The 15,529-nt window shown below is 55.9% G+C and overlaps 2 protein-coding genes across 2 annotated transcripts in view; both read right to left on the reverse strand.

Moving 5' to 3' along the window:
• Positions 1 to 2,428: 2,428 nt before the first annotated feature.
• Positions 2,429 to 5,637, reverse strand: SUPT4H1 (SPT4 homolog, DSIF elongation factor subunit). Its single transcript, XM_064166374.1, has 5 exons — positions 5,467 to 5,637; positions 5,047 to 5,153; positions 4,877 to 4,932; positions 3,868 to 3,921; positions 2,429 to 2,752 (listed from the first exon to the last, which is right to left on the reverse strand). The coding sequence occupies exons 1-5, from the start codon at positions 5,533 to 5,535 to the stop codon at positions 2,685 to 2,687; spliced, it is 354 nt and encodes a 117-aa protein (XP_064022444.1). The 5' UTR covers positions 5,536 to 5,637; the 3' UTR covers positions 2,429 to 2,684.
• Positions 5,638 to 9,711: 4,074 nt separating this feature from the next.
• Positions 9,712 to 15,529, reverse strand: part of RNF43 (ring finger protein 43) — a 92,271-nt gene continuing 86,453 nt past the window's right edge. The window contains exon 9 of the mRNA XM_064166361.1: positions 9,712 to 10,846. Within this exon, the coding sequence (XP_064022431.1) occupies positions 10,803 to 10,846 (44 nt within the window). The 3' untranslated portion in view covers positions 9,712 to 10,802. The remainder of the gene's footprint in view (positions 10,847 to 15,529) is intronic.

A 15,529-nucleotide genomic window follows, 5' to 3' on the forward strand; every position in this document is an offset into this window, starting at 1 on the left:
GCAGACGGAGCCCTGCTCCAGGCGTCTGTGCTCAGGTCCATCCCCAGCAGCCTCAGCCCAGCGCAGCAGCAGCTCCAGCCCCGCTCCGCACGGCCCTGCTGCCACCCCGCGGTGGCACCCGACGGCCCCGAGGGCAGCTGCTTCATCATCCCCAACACCCTGCCAGCCTTTCTAGAGCCAAAACCTCACTGCCCAGACGCATCTCCCTCCGGCTGGAAGGAGGAGCTGCCCAGCAGTGCTGGTTTAAGGCTTGTTGGCATAGCCTAGTGAGGGAAGTGAGATCATCGTTGTAGAACCAAAGTAAGAGAAAGTCTGCATCATTCATTGGTTGGCTAAGAGGGATGAAAAGCCAAAGTACAAACAATTTGTCCCTGTTTGCTTCTCAGCTGGTCTGGTAAATTTCAGTTGGGGGTTGGGGAGGAGGAGGAGGAGGGAGGGAAGTTCCTCAACTCACTACACTTATTTTTGAGTAATCCAAAGTCCCCTGCAGGAGAAGCAAAAGAAGCCCAGGAGGGGCCCAGGGCCAGCACACAAGCTCACAGGGTGTCAGGGGTTGGAAGGGACCCGAGGAGATCAGCGAGTCCAACCCCCCCCTGCCAGAGCAGGACCACACAATCTTGCTCAGGTCACAGAGGGGCACATCCAGACAGGCCTTGAAAGGCTCAGGAGAAGGAGACCACCTCATCCTCCTTGACCCTGCTCATTTTGAACCTTGTCAGCTCTCACCAGCCTCCCATGGATCACTCTGCAGGGGATGAACCTACCCCAAGTACCAACACACCCCAGGAGGACCCCAGCTCACCCCACACCTCTCTCTCTCACATTATCACCATGGTTGGAAAAGACCTTTAAGATCATCAAGTCCAACCACTATCTGACTCTACCAAGGCCATTACTAGACCATATCCTTGACCACCATTATCAAGGTGGCTTTAGGGCCCAGAGCTCGACACCCAAAATGCCTAAACCTGAGCATCCTGTGGAGTCATGCCCTGGGCTGCCAGGACAGTCCCACCTCTCCCACAGACATGACCCTACTGAGCATTTCCAAGCTACACCTCCTGCCCAGTCTCTGCAGCCAAGCAAGCCTGGAGGAAAGTCATCATCAGGTAGCTCAAAGTGCTTTGAACCATCCAGCAGTGATGTGTGAACCTCATGGTGAGCTCACTTCTGTGTCCAAGGACATGAACTGACCCAGGAGGAGGCTCTGACCCCCAGACCAGAGTCTGAAGCACACTCTCAGCTCTTCCCATGAGAGGCCTCCTGTATCTGGAAGGATCTGCCCAGAGCCCACCACCTTCACTTCATCCTGGTCTGCACCAAGCAAATGGTCTGGACTCAACCCCACATCTGCAAGCTCCAAAGAGAGCCATGGCTGAAGAGGTCTTCCCCTGCAGTGCTTTGTCCCCACCAACGCTGCAGCCCCTGGGCTCACAGCAGTCTTCTCCAGCCACAAAGCTGCTCCAAGACCCTGCAGGAGGCCATGCTCTGGCTGATTTGGGGTGCTTGGGCCCCTTTTAGGGAGCCAGCTTTAGAGAGTGAGTGCAGCACTTCAGAGAGCAGCTCCAGTCTCCCTTGCTGCTGATGCTCTTGTCCCAGATCAAATGTCCCTTTCAATTGCTTTTGGGTTTGCACTGCACTTGTGTCTACAGCACAAAAATGGAGCTCTCCAGCCACAGGATTAGCTCAGAGAGGCTTCAAACGTTTATTTCACTGAGCTGCTGATCTAGGACTGCCCCTGGCCAAGCCACCCTTGTGGTCTGTGGCTGCTGCTGAACTGGAGTGAGACAAATTCAGCTGAATCCAGCTGAGACCAGATCTCTCTGGAGCCTGGGCAGTGTAGACACCACCCAAGCTGACACTGAGCCAGTCCTCTGCACATACAAATCTGGGTAGGTGCTTCCACCCTTGCTCTCGGTCCCTGCCCTCTGCAAGACCCAGTGCTGCCCCCCAGCCACACCAGCAGCAGGTTTGCTTTGCCTGCCCTGGAGGCCAGCAGCAGGCAGCTGAAGGTCCTTCAAGCATGGTTCCACATTGCTCATCCAGGACAACCTGCTCCTTGCACATGTCCCTGCTGACTGCAGTGGGGTTGGACTAGATAACCTTTAAAGGTCCTTTCCCACCCAAACCACTCTAGGAGTCCATGATTCTGTGACCCTGCAGGCCCAGGGCACTGTGACCTCCACATGAAATCATCATCTTACCTTGGTGCATCCAGCTGCCATCTGCGAGGCACAAACCACAGGTGTGCTTGATCCTGCAGTGCAGGGCTGCCCAGTGCAGGGCAGAGTGTCCCTCTCAAGGCAAGGATGTGGTCCATGGCACAAAAGATGGTGACTGTAGGCTCCAGCCCTCTGGCAGGCTGGTGTGAACCCCCAGCTCCCTGCAGTGGGTGAACAGTCCCCAAGCAGACAGCTGGACTCAGCTCTGAGCAGGCAGGATGTTTATTGAGATATTTACACAGCCAGAGCCCAGTTCACTTCTGTTCCACACCAAGCCCTGTGTGCCACCACCAAACACCCCTCTCCAGACCTACTCACAGCCTCCCCCTTGGCAAGGCTCAGAAGAATGTCCATGGTCCATGCGGGTAGAGTCCAGAGGAGGCAGCAAGCTCCCTCCCAGTCCGGGCTCCCTCCCCCACTGCTAAAGCCGACAGGTTTTGGAGCAGTGCCTCTGCCAGCCCCTCAGGTCTTTATGGCTGTGTCTCGGGACTTGTAGGCCACACCTCGGCTCTTCAGCTCCCGCACGATGCCTGCAGCAAGGAGACAAACACATCTCAGCACTCTCCCTGAAGGCACCTGGTGGTTCTCGTCATGGAGCCCTCACTGGAGGGAGGTCAAGAACTGGGCAAACACCTTCTGGAGAACAGGTCTGGTGAGGAGCAGAGGGAACTGGGCTTGTTCAGCCTGGAGGAGGCTGAGGGGAGATCTCATTGCTCTCCATGACTCCCCAAAATGAGGCTGGAGCAAAGTGAGGGTTGAGCTCCTCTGCCAGAGAATGTGACAGGAAGAGAGGAAAGGATCTCAAGTTGTGTCAGGAGAGGTTTAGGTTGCATGTTAGGAACAATCTCTTCCCCAAAAATGTTGTCAAGCCCTGGAGAGGCAGTGGCAGAGTCCCCATCCCTGGAGGAGTTCCAAAGAGGCAGAGATGTGGTGCTGAGGACCATGGTTTAGCACCAGACCTGGCAGAGTTACAGGGTGGTTGGAGTGGATGACCTTAGAAGGGCTTTTCCAACCCAAACACGTCTGTGATTTACTTAGAACTGCTGAAGAGTGTTCCCTGAGCACACTCAGTGGCCTGAAACTGTGCCAGGGGAAGTTTAGATTGGATACTTGGGAGAATTTCTTTCTGCAAGAGTGGTCAGGCACTGGAGCAGGCTGCCCAGGGAGGTGGTGGAGGCACTGTCCCTAGAGATGTTCCAACAAATCACATGGACATGGCCCCTGGGGACGTGGTTTGATGGCCATGGTGGTGCTGGGTCAATGCTTGGACTCAATCTCGGAGGTCTTTTCCAACCAAAAGAATTCCCTGTGAACTTGTGTGTTTCTCTGTAGCTGAGCAGTCTGAAATCTGCCCTCTTCCTGGACCCACCCTTTAACCCCCGTTCACCCCTCTGACAGCCTGCCTGCTCCCGCAGGCTTTAGCCAGCAGCATCTCCAACGCCAGCTCCTGGCTGAAATGGCTGCAGGCAGAAACACCTGCTGCAGGACCCCAGACCCCTCTCCTGTTCAGCAGCTCCTCCCTGCAGCCCCCTTGCTGACCCCTTCACCCACACGGTGCGTGCTCTGCTCGCCATCCCATGGTGCCAACACCCGAGGGGCAGGAGCCCTCAGCTGCCACCTGTGCAGCACAAGCTGGGAGGGTTACCTTGGGGCAGGCGGCCGGTCACAGACACCGCATAGACACCTGGCTTGAAGTTACCTGGGGGAGACAAAACACCAAGTCACCTGGCAGCACAGGGGTGGTCAAGGCTCCCTGCCAGCCTCTGCCTGCACAGCTTGCCCAGGTGGCCAAGAGAGCCAGTGGCATCCTGGCCTGCATCAGGAATGGTGTGGCCAGCAGGAGCAGGGAGGTCATTCTGCCCCTGTACTCTGCACTGGTTAGACCACACCTTGAGTGCTGTGTTCAGTTCTGGGCCCCCCAGTTTAGGAGGGACATTGAGATGCTTGAGCGTGTCCAGAGAAGGGCAACGAGGCTTGGGAGAGGCCTTGAGCACAGCCCTACGAGGAGAGGCTGAGGGAGCTGGGATTGGTTAGCCTGGAGAAGAGGAGGCTCAGGGCAGACCTCATTGCTGTCTGCAACTACCTGAGGGGAGGTTGTGGCCAGGAGGAGGTTGCTCTCTTCTCTCAGGTGGCCAGCACCAGAACGAGAGGACACAGCCTCAGGCTGTGCCAGGGGAGATTTAGACTGGAGGTGAGGAGAAAGTTCTTCCCTGAGAGAGTCATTGGACACTGGAATGGGCTGCCCGGGGAGGTGGTGGAGTCGCCGTCCCTGGAGCTGTTCAAGGCAGGATTGGACGTGGCACTTGGTGCCATGGTCTGGCCTTGAGCTCTGTGCTAAAGGGTTGGACTTGATGATCTGTGAGGTCTCTTCCAACCCTGATGATACTGGGATACTGTGATGCTGGGATACTGTGATGCTGGGATACTGTGATAGCTGCCCCCTCTCTGCCCCAACCCTGGCAAGAGAAACTCCCACACACACCTTGGGAGGAGAAAGCCCACCACAGGGAACAGAACCCCCCAACCCCAGGGGCAGAGACCCCCTCTGCAGCCCCAGCAGTAACTCCCAGTGCCCCAGAGAAGGGCTTTAGCGGGCGAGAGAGTTGGCCAGCTCCCGAACCACCGGGACAAAGCCCGGGAAAAGCCCCACTCACTGATCCGCTGCCACTTGGAGACCCAGCTGTCCTCAGGGCTCATCATGGCGATGATGCTGCGGGAGGGACGGGAGTGAGGGAGGGCACGGCTCGGTGGTGCCACCGCGGTGCCACCAAAGCCAGCCCCGGCAGCCCAGCGAAGGCAGCCCGACCCGGGCCCCACCGCTCACCCGTCGAAGGAGGAGCTGGTGCAGTCATAGACCATCTCCCGGTTGCCCTTCATCTGCAGGTAGGCATCGCAGTTGTCGCAGCCGTCGTACTCGAACTGGTCGATGGTCTGCGGGGGACAGAGGCGTCGGCGCGGGGCTGGGGAGGGAGGGATCGGGCCCCAGGCAGGCCCGCGGCAGCCGGAGGGAGCAGGGATGCCGGGCAGGGGATGGCAGGGAGCCCTGGGAAGGGGGGGCAAAGCCCGGGCCAGGGCAGGAACGCCGGAGCCAGGCGGGAGAACGTCCAGGCCGCGGCCGGAGGGCTGGAGCCGTGCGGGGGAAGGCCCAGGCCGCGGCGGGGAAGCTCCGAGCCGGCGGGTGGAGGTTTGGGCCGCGCCGGGCGGGCCGGGGCCAGGCGGGCAGCCGCTCCGGGGCCGCTTTTACCTTGACGAGGGAGCAGAGCAGGCAAGCGCGGAGGTGCCGCAGGTCCTTGGGCACCGTCTCCAGCGCCATCCCGCCGCCGCCGCCACTCGCGCTGCCGCCGCGCAGGCGCAGAGCGGGGCCGGGCAGCGGCGGAGACCGAGTCCCTCTCGCCGCCACTTCGCGCCCGTGTCCGTGCGGGGGCAGCAGCGAGCCGGGGCGGGGACAGCGGCGGGGCGGGGACAGCTGCGGTGATGGGCAGCGGCGGGGCGGGTCCCGGAGCTGCGGTGATGGGCAGCGGCGGGGCGGGTCCCGGAGCTGCGGTGATGGGCAGAGGCGGGGCGGGGACAGCTGCGGTGATGAGCAGAGGCGGGGCGGGGACAGCTGCGGTGATGGGCAGAGGCGGGGCGGGTCCCGGAGCTGCGGTGATGGGCAGGGGCGGGGCGGGGACAGCTGCGGTGATGGGCAGAGGCGGGGCGGGGACAGCTGCGGTGATGGGCAGAGGCGGGGCGGGGACAGCTGCGGTGATGGGCAGGGGCGGGGCGGGGACAGCTGCGGTGATGGGCAGAGGCGGGGCGGGGACAGCTGCGGTGATGGGCAGAGGCGGGGCGGGGACAGCTGCGGTGATGGGCAGCGGCGGGGCGGGTCCCGGAGCTGCGGTGATGGGCAGGGGCGGGACGGGTCCCGGAGCTCCGGGGATGGGCAGCGGCGGCCCCGGAGCCCGGCTGGTCCGCGGCACAGGCTGGGAATCGGTCGGTCATGTGCGAACGCTGTGTGATAAACAATGGAAATGGAATCGCAGGCTGAGAGGGTGTCAGGGGCTGGGAGGGACCCGAGGAGATCAGCGAGTCCAACCCCCTGCCAGAGCAGGACCACACAATCCAGCTCAGGGCACACAGGAACACATCCAGACAGGCCTGGAATGGCTCCACAGGAGACTCCACAACCTCTCTGGGCAGCCTGTGCCAGGGCTCTGGGACCCTTACAGCAAAGAAGTTCCCCCTTGTGTTGAGCTGGAACCTCCTGTGCTGCAGCTTCCATCCATTGCTGCTTGTCCTATCCCAGGCAGCAGTGAGCAGAGCCTGTCCCCCCCTCCTGACCCCCAGCCCTCAGATACTTACAAACATTGATTCAATCCCCTCTCAGTCTTCTCTTCTCCAGACTAAGCAGCCCCAGGTCCCTCAGCCTCTCCTCCTCAGCCATGCCCTCCTGTCCCCTCATCATCCTCCTAGCCCTCCACTGCTCCCTCTCCAGCAGATCTCTGTCCCTCTTCAACTGGGGAGCCCAGAACTGAAGGCAGTACTCAAGATGAGGTCTCAGCAGGGCAGAGCAGAGGGAGAGGAGAACCTCCCTTGATCTGCTGGACGCACTCTGCTTAATGCCCCCCAGGACCCCATTGCCCTCTTGGCCCCCAGGCCACATTGCTGTGCCATGGATGCAAGCTCCTGTGGAATTCTGACCAGAGAGAGCTGTGTACCCCTGTAACAGCCAGCACCTCAGAGATCACCTGGTCCACCCTTTCCTGGGAAATGCACACTCACAGATTACCTTCTCCTGGTTTTGCCGTGGCTCACAGAATCCCAGAGGCAGCCTGAGAAGTGTTTTTTTCCCTTAGTAAAGACCTTTCAGCTTTCCATCACTCAAAGGCTCTTCTCCAGCTCCCCTGCAGCAGGCTGCAGTTTGCCTTCACTCTGCCCAAGATGCAGCCAGGCTCCTTTTGAGCCCCTCCCAACAAGGCTGGGGCTGCTGTCACCATGCAGGTGTTTTGTATTCGGGTGGCCCTGGTCAGAGAAGGCTTTGGCAGCCCAGCCTTGCTATCAGGCTGGGTCCAAAGAACAAAAGCAGGCGAGCAGACTGAGTCCATGGATAAATATATTAGTAAATAAATATATTTCTGAGCACATCAGCATATTCACACATCTGTTTTTGTCTGTTTCTATTGGACATAAATACACAGTCTTGCATATATATAAAACCTTCTTTTTTTTTCCTTTCTTTCTTTTTTTTCTGGGGGAGGGTTTAAGGGGGAGGTTGTGTGTCTCATAATTTATTCCCAAGCCCCAGGAGCCACAACAGACTCAGCAGGGGAAAAAAAAACCAAACCAACCAAAACAAAAGCAAACTGAAAACCAACAACAGGAGAACGAAGCTATATTCACATTTCCAAAGGATCTGAACGTGCTGGAAAGGAGAGCAGAGGTTCTGTGCAGGAGGGGTGGAGGTTCAGCCAGCCTGGCTCATCTCAGTGAGGTGGGAGGGCCTGGGGAAGGTGGTGGTTCCTGGGGAAGGGCTGGAGCTTTGGTTTTGGGTAAGAGAGAGTTCAACGTGCTCTGGCTTCCATCAGTTTTCAGAGAGGGCTTTGGACACAACGAAAGCAAATCAGCTCCACTTCAATGCAGTGATGCTGCAGAAATTGGGTAAAGAGCCCAAAGGTACTGAGAGCTCAAAAGCATTGCCCAGAAAAGGGGAGGTGCAGGAACTGAGAGGAGCTGTTCCTCATTTTCTCCTTCTTCTCTTGCTGGTATCAAGGATGGGAGTCCAACGACTGAAGAGGACCTTAAAACCCACCTTCCTGGAGACTTCCTCCCTCTCCTCCCACCTGAGAACACCACAAGGCAGAGCTGCACACTCTCATCCAGCTCTGGAGAGGGGAGGGGGAGCATCTAGGATGGCCATTTGGGGGTGAAAAGGAGCAGCAGCATAACATCAAGGAAGGAAAACACTTTAAAGCAGGCACTGCCCTGCACAGTCTGGTAATACTGCAGTGGGGAGTGGAAAGGGGGTGGTAGTGCTGACCACTTTCTCCAAGAAGCTTGGGGCTTGCTGTGGATTCAGTGTCCTCCTTGGCTTTTTTCAAGGGTAGGGAGAAAAAGAGAGGAGGACTTCTAGACTCTGAACTAGATGCTCATTCCTTTGAGGCAGTGAAATGCAAGCCTGCAGGCTCTCAGCCTTCCTGACTCCTAAAGAAACTAGCAGGAACCCCCAGACTTCATGAGCCTCTTCTCTGTAAAGCCATCTGAACCCTCCAGGATGGTCAAGAATGTAGGGAGCTGCTTAAGTCGTGGACCACGTGCACAAGAAGTTGAACAGGAATTGAATCTAGACTTGCTCCTGCTTTGGGTTTTTTCTCCCCCCTCTAGTTTAAGACTGACTTCCTTGCCAGGGAGAAAATACCTGAGCTTGTATCTTCTGCTTGCTCTGTAGGACAAGCAGGAAGAGCCTGCAGAGGTTAAAGTGTAATTCTGCTGGGTTCTTTGATGAAAGAAATCCATCTCTAGACTAAAGGGTCCTGCAGTGGCTTGGGCACAGGAGACAAGAAATGAGCACTAGCAAAGAAATAGTATTTAGTTTCAAGCAGCCATTGGCTGACTTCAGACCCATCACCTGAATGTCAGTGACTGGTCAGCAGCTGCACAAAGATGCCTTTCCCAAAGATTAAGGGCAGCAAACCCTGTGAAAAGCTTTCCTCACCAACAAAGGAAGGCAGAGGCAGGATTATCCTGACCTGGGACTACACACCCAGTATGCTGTCATGAGCTGGGGAAGCTGCTGCTGCCAGTGAAGGCACAGAAAGCTTAGTGAGCACTGAGCAGGTGGGGGAAGATTGTCTCTGCACCAGGAGGTACCTTCAGCTCCAGTGTTGTACCCTCAGCACTTGGTGCCATAGAAATATGCACTTCATGTGGGACCCTGGCTCATGCTTTGGCCTGATCCATCACTCAGGGCTGTGAACTTTGATTCCCTGCTATGGAAATTGTTTGGGTGCTGTAGGTTTGGAATTGGGCAGCTTTTATTTTGACTTGAATGTCCAAAAATTAGGAGATGTAGCAAACATTCTGCCTACAACTACCTGAAGGGATGTTGTGGAGAGGCTGCTGCTGGGCTCTTCTCACAGGTCACTGGAGACAGAACATAGGGGGAATGGCCTCAAGATGAGCCTGAGGAGGTTTACATTGGCCATTAGGAGAAAGTTTTTCACAGAGAGAGTGGTCAGGGACTGGAATGAGCTGCCCAGGGAGGTGGTGGAGTCACCTGGATGTGTTTAAGGGTCGTTTGGATATGGTTTAAGATGAATCTTGTAGAGTAAGGTTTTAGGTTGGACTTGGTGATCCTGAGGGGCTTTGCCAACCTCCACGTTTCTGTGATTCTGTGAAACACAAATGAATGACACTCAAAAATACCCCAACCCAACCCACAAGTGGGAGGGGAAGGAAAAAAACCCCAAAGGAATGATCCAAGAGCTTAGCAATTTCTCAAGTTTTCTCTCTCCATCATCAAGCTGCTGAAAAAGGCAGAACATTCTCAACAGCTCCTTTGCAGAATCACTTCAGGTGTCTCACAAAGAGGAAGAGCAGGCTGGGTGAGGGATGGGTCTCTGCTCTGCAGTTATCATGGATGCTTTTGCTGGGTATTTTTGCTGTGTCTTGGGGCAACAAGAGGAAGGAGAGAAGCAGGAGCCACAGGAGCGCAAGGATTTTCCATGACTCCTGTGAAGGGGAAACATCTCAGGTTTGAAACACACTCAACAAAGGAGTTGTTCTTCCCAGGGCTGACCATCACACCTATTTTGAGGGTAGGTGGAGGAGTTAAGAGGATGAGAGACAATGCCAGATGAGAGGGTGGATTCTTTGCAATGGAAAGAGTCTGACCCAGCTCCTTCCCAGAGATGCCGACGGTGTCCTGGGGTCTTCACCTCTCCTGCTGCTTGGCAAAATGCAGCAAACGGCTGGGATGGCATCAGCTGAGGGAGAAGGAAGTGATCAAAAGTGGTGACAGCTGTTGGTTTCCAATGAAGCCTGGAAGGAGCACCTTGCAGGGCAGACCTGTGAGTGGTGAGCTGGAGAACAGCTTGTTCCTGCGTCTGAAATAAGAGTGGAAAAGTTAAATGAAGGAGTCTGGCTTTTGACCTAAGTGAGGAAATGAAGTCAGGAGCTACCAGGCCACAGAAAGTAATTTCTGCAGCTTTTGGTCTCGAAGGTTTGTTTATTTCTGAAGTGTTTAGCAAAACCTTCTGTGGCATGACCATGCCAAAATAGCAGCTTGCACTCACTCCGCGAGCTCTCCGGCTGGCGACTCCCGAGGCCGGGCCCTGAGCGAGCCAGCCCACGCAGGTGCCACTGGATGGAGATGGGCTGCCTGTGCCTCCCAAGGAGAAGAGGACCTGGAGAACACAGCTCTGCCTTTGTGAGGAGACCACAAGTGTCACAGTGCTGATCTGCAGTCTGCGCCTCGGGCTGAGCCGTGCAGGTCGGGGTTGGTTGTTCCGCCTTGCCCGTGCAGATGTGAGCTCCTCTGGGGCTGGGACACTGACCAGCTTTGTCCACCCCAGCTCTCCTGTAAGCAAAGAGGCCAGGGTCTTCTTAAACTGAGTGTTCATGGACAGCCTGCACCTCCTCTTCAGAGCCTGCATTCAGAGCAAAGGACAAAGCAGAGTGTCAGCCACACGCAGCTCAGCACCCCCAGGCTCTGCAGCTGCTGCAGCCTCGGCCCTGCCACGCAGGCAAACAAACATGGCACAGCCAAAGCCACCAGGGGAGAGCCTCCACAAGGGCAAATGTAGAGTCCTGCCCCTGGCCAGGAGCAACCTCCTGCACCAGAACAAGTACCTGCAGCTCTGAGTAGAAGGAGCTGAGGGTGCTGGTGGACAATGAGCCAGCAGTGTGGCCCTGTGGGCAAGAAGGCAAATGGTGGCCTAGGGGCATTCAGAAGAGTGTGGCCAGCAGGGCAAGGAAGGCTTTTCTCTGCCTCTGCTCTGCCCTCATCAGCCCATAGCTGGAGTGCTAGGTCCAGTTCTGGGCTCCCCAGTTCAGGAGAGACAGGGAGAGAGTCCAGTGGAGGCCACAGAGATGCTGAGGGTCCTGGAGCAAAGGCTGAGAGCCCTGGGGCTGAGAGCCTGCAGGAGAGCAGCCTCAAAGGGCATCTGAGCAATGCTCAGCAAGAGCCAAAGGAGCTGTGGGGAGCAAGAGGATGTGGTCAGACTCTTGTCAGTGGTGCCCAGCGACAGGGCAAGGGGCAACAAGGGGCACAAAGTGGAGCCCAGGAGGTTCCATCTGAGCAGAAGGAGAAACTTGTTTGGTGTGAGGGTGCTGGAGCAGGCTGCCCAGAGAGGTTGTGGAGTGTCCTTGTGTGGAGAGCTTCCAAAGCCACCTGAGCATTGTGATCCTGGCCAAGCTGCTGTGGGTGCCCCTGCTTTAAGAGGGGGTTTGAAGTGGTTGATCTACAGACATCCCTTCCAACCCCACTGTGCTGTGAAGTTCCTCCTGATATTTTGAAGGGACTTTTCTGGTCACCTCTCCTCTAAGCTACAGCAGAATAAAAGGTAAAGCTAAGACATCAAGCTGCTCTAAATATTTCAGAAGGTACAGGCTAAGGGCATGGTGCACCCCAGGGTTCCTGTTGCTCCTAGATGTTTGCTTCTGAGGCTCTTTGATGTTTGCTCTTTGAGGAGAAGCTCTACAACCGATTGAAAATTCCTAGCTACAGCAAATAACAGAGACTGATCTTCACAGGGTGCCACTGCAGCACCTTCCAGGGACAGGGGACAGCAGCAACAGAAGCTCCAGCCCACAAAAGCAGGCTGCAGGTGAAGTGTGAGTGCACAAAAGGGTTGGCTCATGTGGGTCAGGGTGTTCAGCAGGTTGCACAAATTGCTTCTGACCCAGCCAGGCTGCATGGGTGGGCAGAGGCCAAGGGGATGAGACTGAACAAGGCCAAGTGCAGGGTTCTACACTTTGGCCACAACAACCCCAAGCAGCACTACAGGCTGGGAACAGAGTGGCTGAGAGCAGCCAGGCAGAGAGGGAGCTGGGAGAGAGGAGCTGAAGAGGAGGCAGCAGTGCCCAGGTGGGCAGCAGAGCCAATGGCATCCTGGGCTGGCTCAGGAGCAGTGTGGGCAGCAGGACAAGGGAGGTTCTTGTGCCCCTGTGCTCAGCACTGCTCAGGACACACCTCCAGTGCTGTGTCCAGTTCTGGGCTGGTCAATTGCAGAAAGATGTTGAGGTGCTGGAAGGTGTCCAGAGCAGGGCAGCAAGGCTGGGGAGGGGCCTGGAGCACAGCCCTCTGAGGAGAGGCTGAGGGAGCTGGGGGTGTGCAGCCTGCAGAAGAGGAGGCTCAGGGCAGAGCTCATTGCTGCCTGCAGCTCCCTGCAGGGAGGCTGTAGCCAGGTGGGGTTGGGCTCTGCTGCCAGGCAAGCAGCACCAGAAGAAGGGGACACAGCCTCAAGTTGTGCCAGGGCAGGTCAAGGCTGGATGTTGTTAGGAAGTTGTTGTCAGAGAGAGTGATTGGCATTGGAATGGGCTGCCCAGGGAGGTGGTGGAGTCTCTGTGGCTGGAGGTGTTTGCAAGAAAAGCCTGGATGAGGCACTTAGTGCCATGGTCTAGATTACTGGATAGGGCTGGGTGCTAGGTTGGACTGGCTGAGCTTGGAGCTCTCTTCCAACCTGCTTGATTCTGTGATGATTCTATGGTTCTATGAGTCCTGAATAAGCCAAACTCACTGACTGGTGGTTGGCCACAAATGCCAATCCATCACGGGATGCCAGCCAGCAAGGCCTGCAGCTCAGGCTCCTCACCAGCCCCTTCCCCTGCTCAGTTGCTGACAGGTAGGTGCTGAGCAGCTAACCTGGAGTCATTCAGCATGGGAACTGCCTAGAAATGGTGCACCCTGAGTCACTGCTTCAGAATGTCCCTTTCTCCCTAAGTGACTGAATGCTCACACACACACACACCATGACCCCTTCCCTAGATGGATGCTAGGATGTTAGGGGTTAGGGCCAGCAGAGCCCAGCAAGGGCATCTGTGCACTGGTTTTAATGTCTCCCTGCTCCTCCACGTTCCTGAGATCCAAAGGAATCAGATATTACAGAGGGGTTGGAAGGGATCTCTGCAGATCATCCAGTCCAGCCCTCTGCCCAGGAAGGTTCACATCCAGGTGGGTTTTGAATGTCTCCAGCGATGGAGACTCCACCACCACCTCTCTGGGAAGTCTCTTTCCCTTTCCCTCCTCTCTAGTACAGATCAAAGATATGACATCAAAGCCTGTTCCTTTAAAGAAGTTCCTCCACATGTTTAGATGGAAATTCTTATGTTCAGGCTTGTGCTGTGCCCCCTGTCCTGTCACTGGGCCCCACTGACAAAAGCCTGGTCCCATCCCTCCTGACTCCCAGCCTTTAAGTATTGATCAGCACTGACGAGATCCTCCCCTCAAGTCTGATCTTTTCCAGACTAAAAAGCCCCAATTCTCTCAACCTTTCCTCATAAGAGAGATGTCCCCAGTCCCCTCAGCAGCTCTGTAGCCTCACATTCATCTGGAGCAATTCAGAACAACCTTTCAGGGCAGCCACAGCAAGTTCCTGTTTGTTGCCTAGCACCAGCTGCAGGAACAGGACCTCTGAAAATCAACTACATGGGAAGAAAACTAAGGAGTGAGACTCTGCTTTGAAAACATCACTGATCAGTGGGGGAAATGAAGGTACAGACACAGTGTTAGCACAGACCTGTGTGTGCAGGCATGGCCAGAGCACCAGGAGACAGAGTTTTGAGTGCATCCTGGCACTTGTGTGCTGGATAAACCATTGCCAACTGCTTCTCATGCTCCCCAGTCCCTGTGCTGCACAGAAGAGACAGTTTAGGCCACTCTGTGGTCAGTCAGATGCTGAGTCTCTAAGAACATTATTACAGCCTGTGTGAGTGTCCCCTGCTAGAAGAAAGCTTTAAAAAGGTCTTGAACTGGGAGAGGTGGTAGAGCCTCAGCTGCTGAACTGGGCCTCGAGATCCTTGCAGGGCAATGACCTTGGTGATCCACCAGAAATCTCCTTCTTTGGCTATCAGGTTTTAACTGTGGTCTTTTGCTGCCTTCTAATCCCTTTCCCACTCCCTAGTAAAAGATCAAAGATGTGACATGAAAGGGAATGGCTAAGAGGATGAGCAGGAGATGCTGGGGAGGGGGAGGATGCTGACAGCACGCTGCAGGAGGCGAGATTGCCCAGAGTGGGAAATGAAGAGATTTCAGCAGCCTGTGCTGGGGGTAATCTGGCTGCTCTGGGAGCAGATCCCTGTGTGCTGGGGTGCTTTAGGAAGCCATCCAGCTGTAATTCCCAGCCAGTTGTCTGACTTCTCTTAAAAGGATCCACTCAGCATCGCTTGAGGACTGACTCTTCAGTGAAACAACCCCCAGGTAGAGTCTCCCAGGCAAGGAAGGCAGGGCTGTAGCTTTATGCAAACCCCACCATGAAAAGCTGGTGGAGGTGCTCAGGCAAGTGGCATCACCTCCAAGATGAGGCAGTGCTCTGTGGGATCCTCTGCGGTGCCCTGGTGATGGCTGCGGGCAGCATTATTCCCTGCCGTGCCAGCACATGGCACTGCCTGCACAAGTGGAGTTTCTCCAGGGGCTTTGGCCCAAGATCCAGCCTCTCCTGGCAGCTGGGTGAGGTGAGCACACACCTGGAGGGTGCTGCATCCCACAGGAGCACCAGCAGCTTCTGGAAACCCTGGTTTAGGGACTTCCTGAGGCAGAGAGGGTATTTGCATCTCTGCATGTGATTGCTCTTGATCTAGGACTCTGCAGCCCATTTGACTCCTGGTGCCTACATCCTCTTGGCAAGGAGTACCAGTTTCTCTCCACACCCTCTGCTACCTTATTGGGTGGTTTAAAGCTTCTGCTTCCCATCTGATACCACCACTTTTTTTGTGTTACAAAGCACCTCTCTTGCCTGCCTTCTCCCCTACTCTCCTGATTTCATATCCCCTTTCATATCATATTCATTTCAGACCATCCTTTTTTTTCCCACAAGGAGCTCTCAAAACCCTTTCTGCTTGCCCAGACAACCCCTTGCTGTGATTGCACTCAGTCCCCTTCTGCACTCCTCCCAGGCTGCCATAGCCTTTCTTGAGCAGCCAGGGTGTGACCAGTGCTGGGTGCCAGCCGTGAAAGCACCACAGGCTCAAGCAGCTGCACGATGGCACTTTCTGCTTGTGCCATGTTTGCTCCCTGCCAGCTCCTAACAGCTGAATTTCACTCTGAAGGGATATTTTGTGCCACTTACATGGGACTGGAGGAGCCTGAGAGATGACCTCATTCATGTTGATAA

The sequence above is a fragment of the Pogoniulus pusillus genome, chromosome 27 (genome assembly GCF_015220805.1).
Source record: "Pogoniulus pusillus isolate bPogPus1 chromosome 27, bPogPus1.pri, whole genome shotgun sequence".
NCBI lineage: Eukaryota > Metazoa > Chordata > Aves > Piciformes > Lybiidae > Pogoniulus > Pogoniulus pusillus.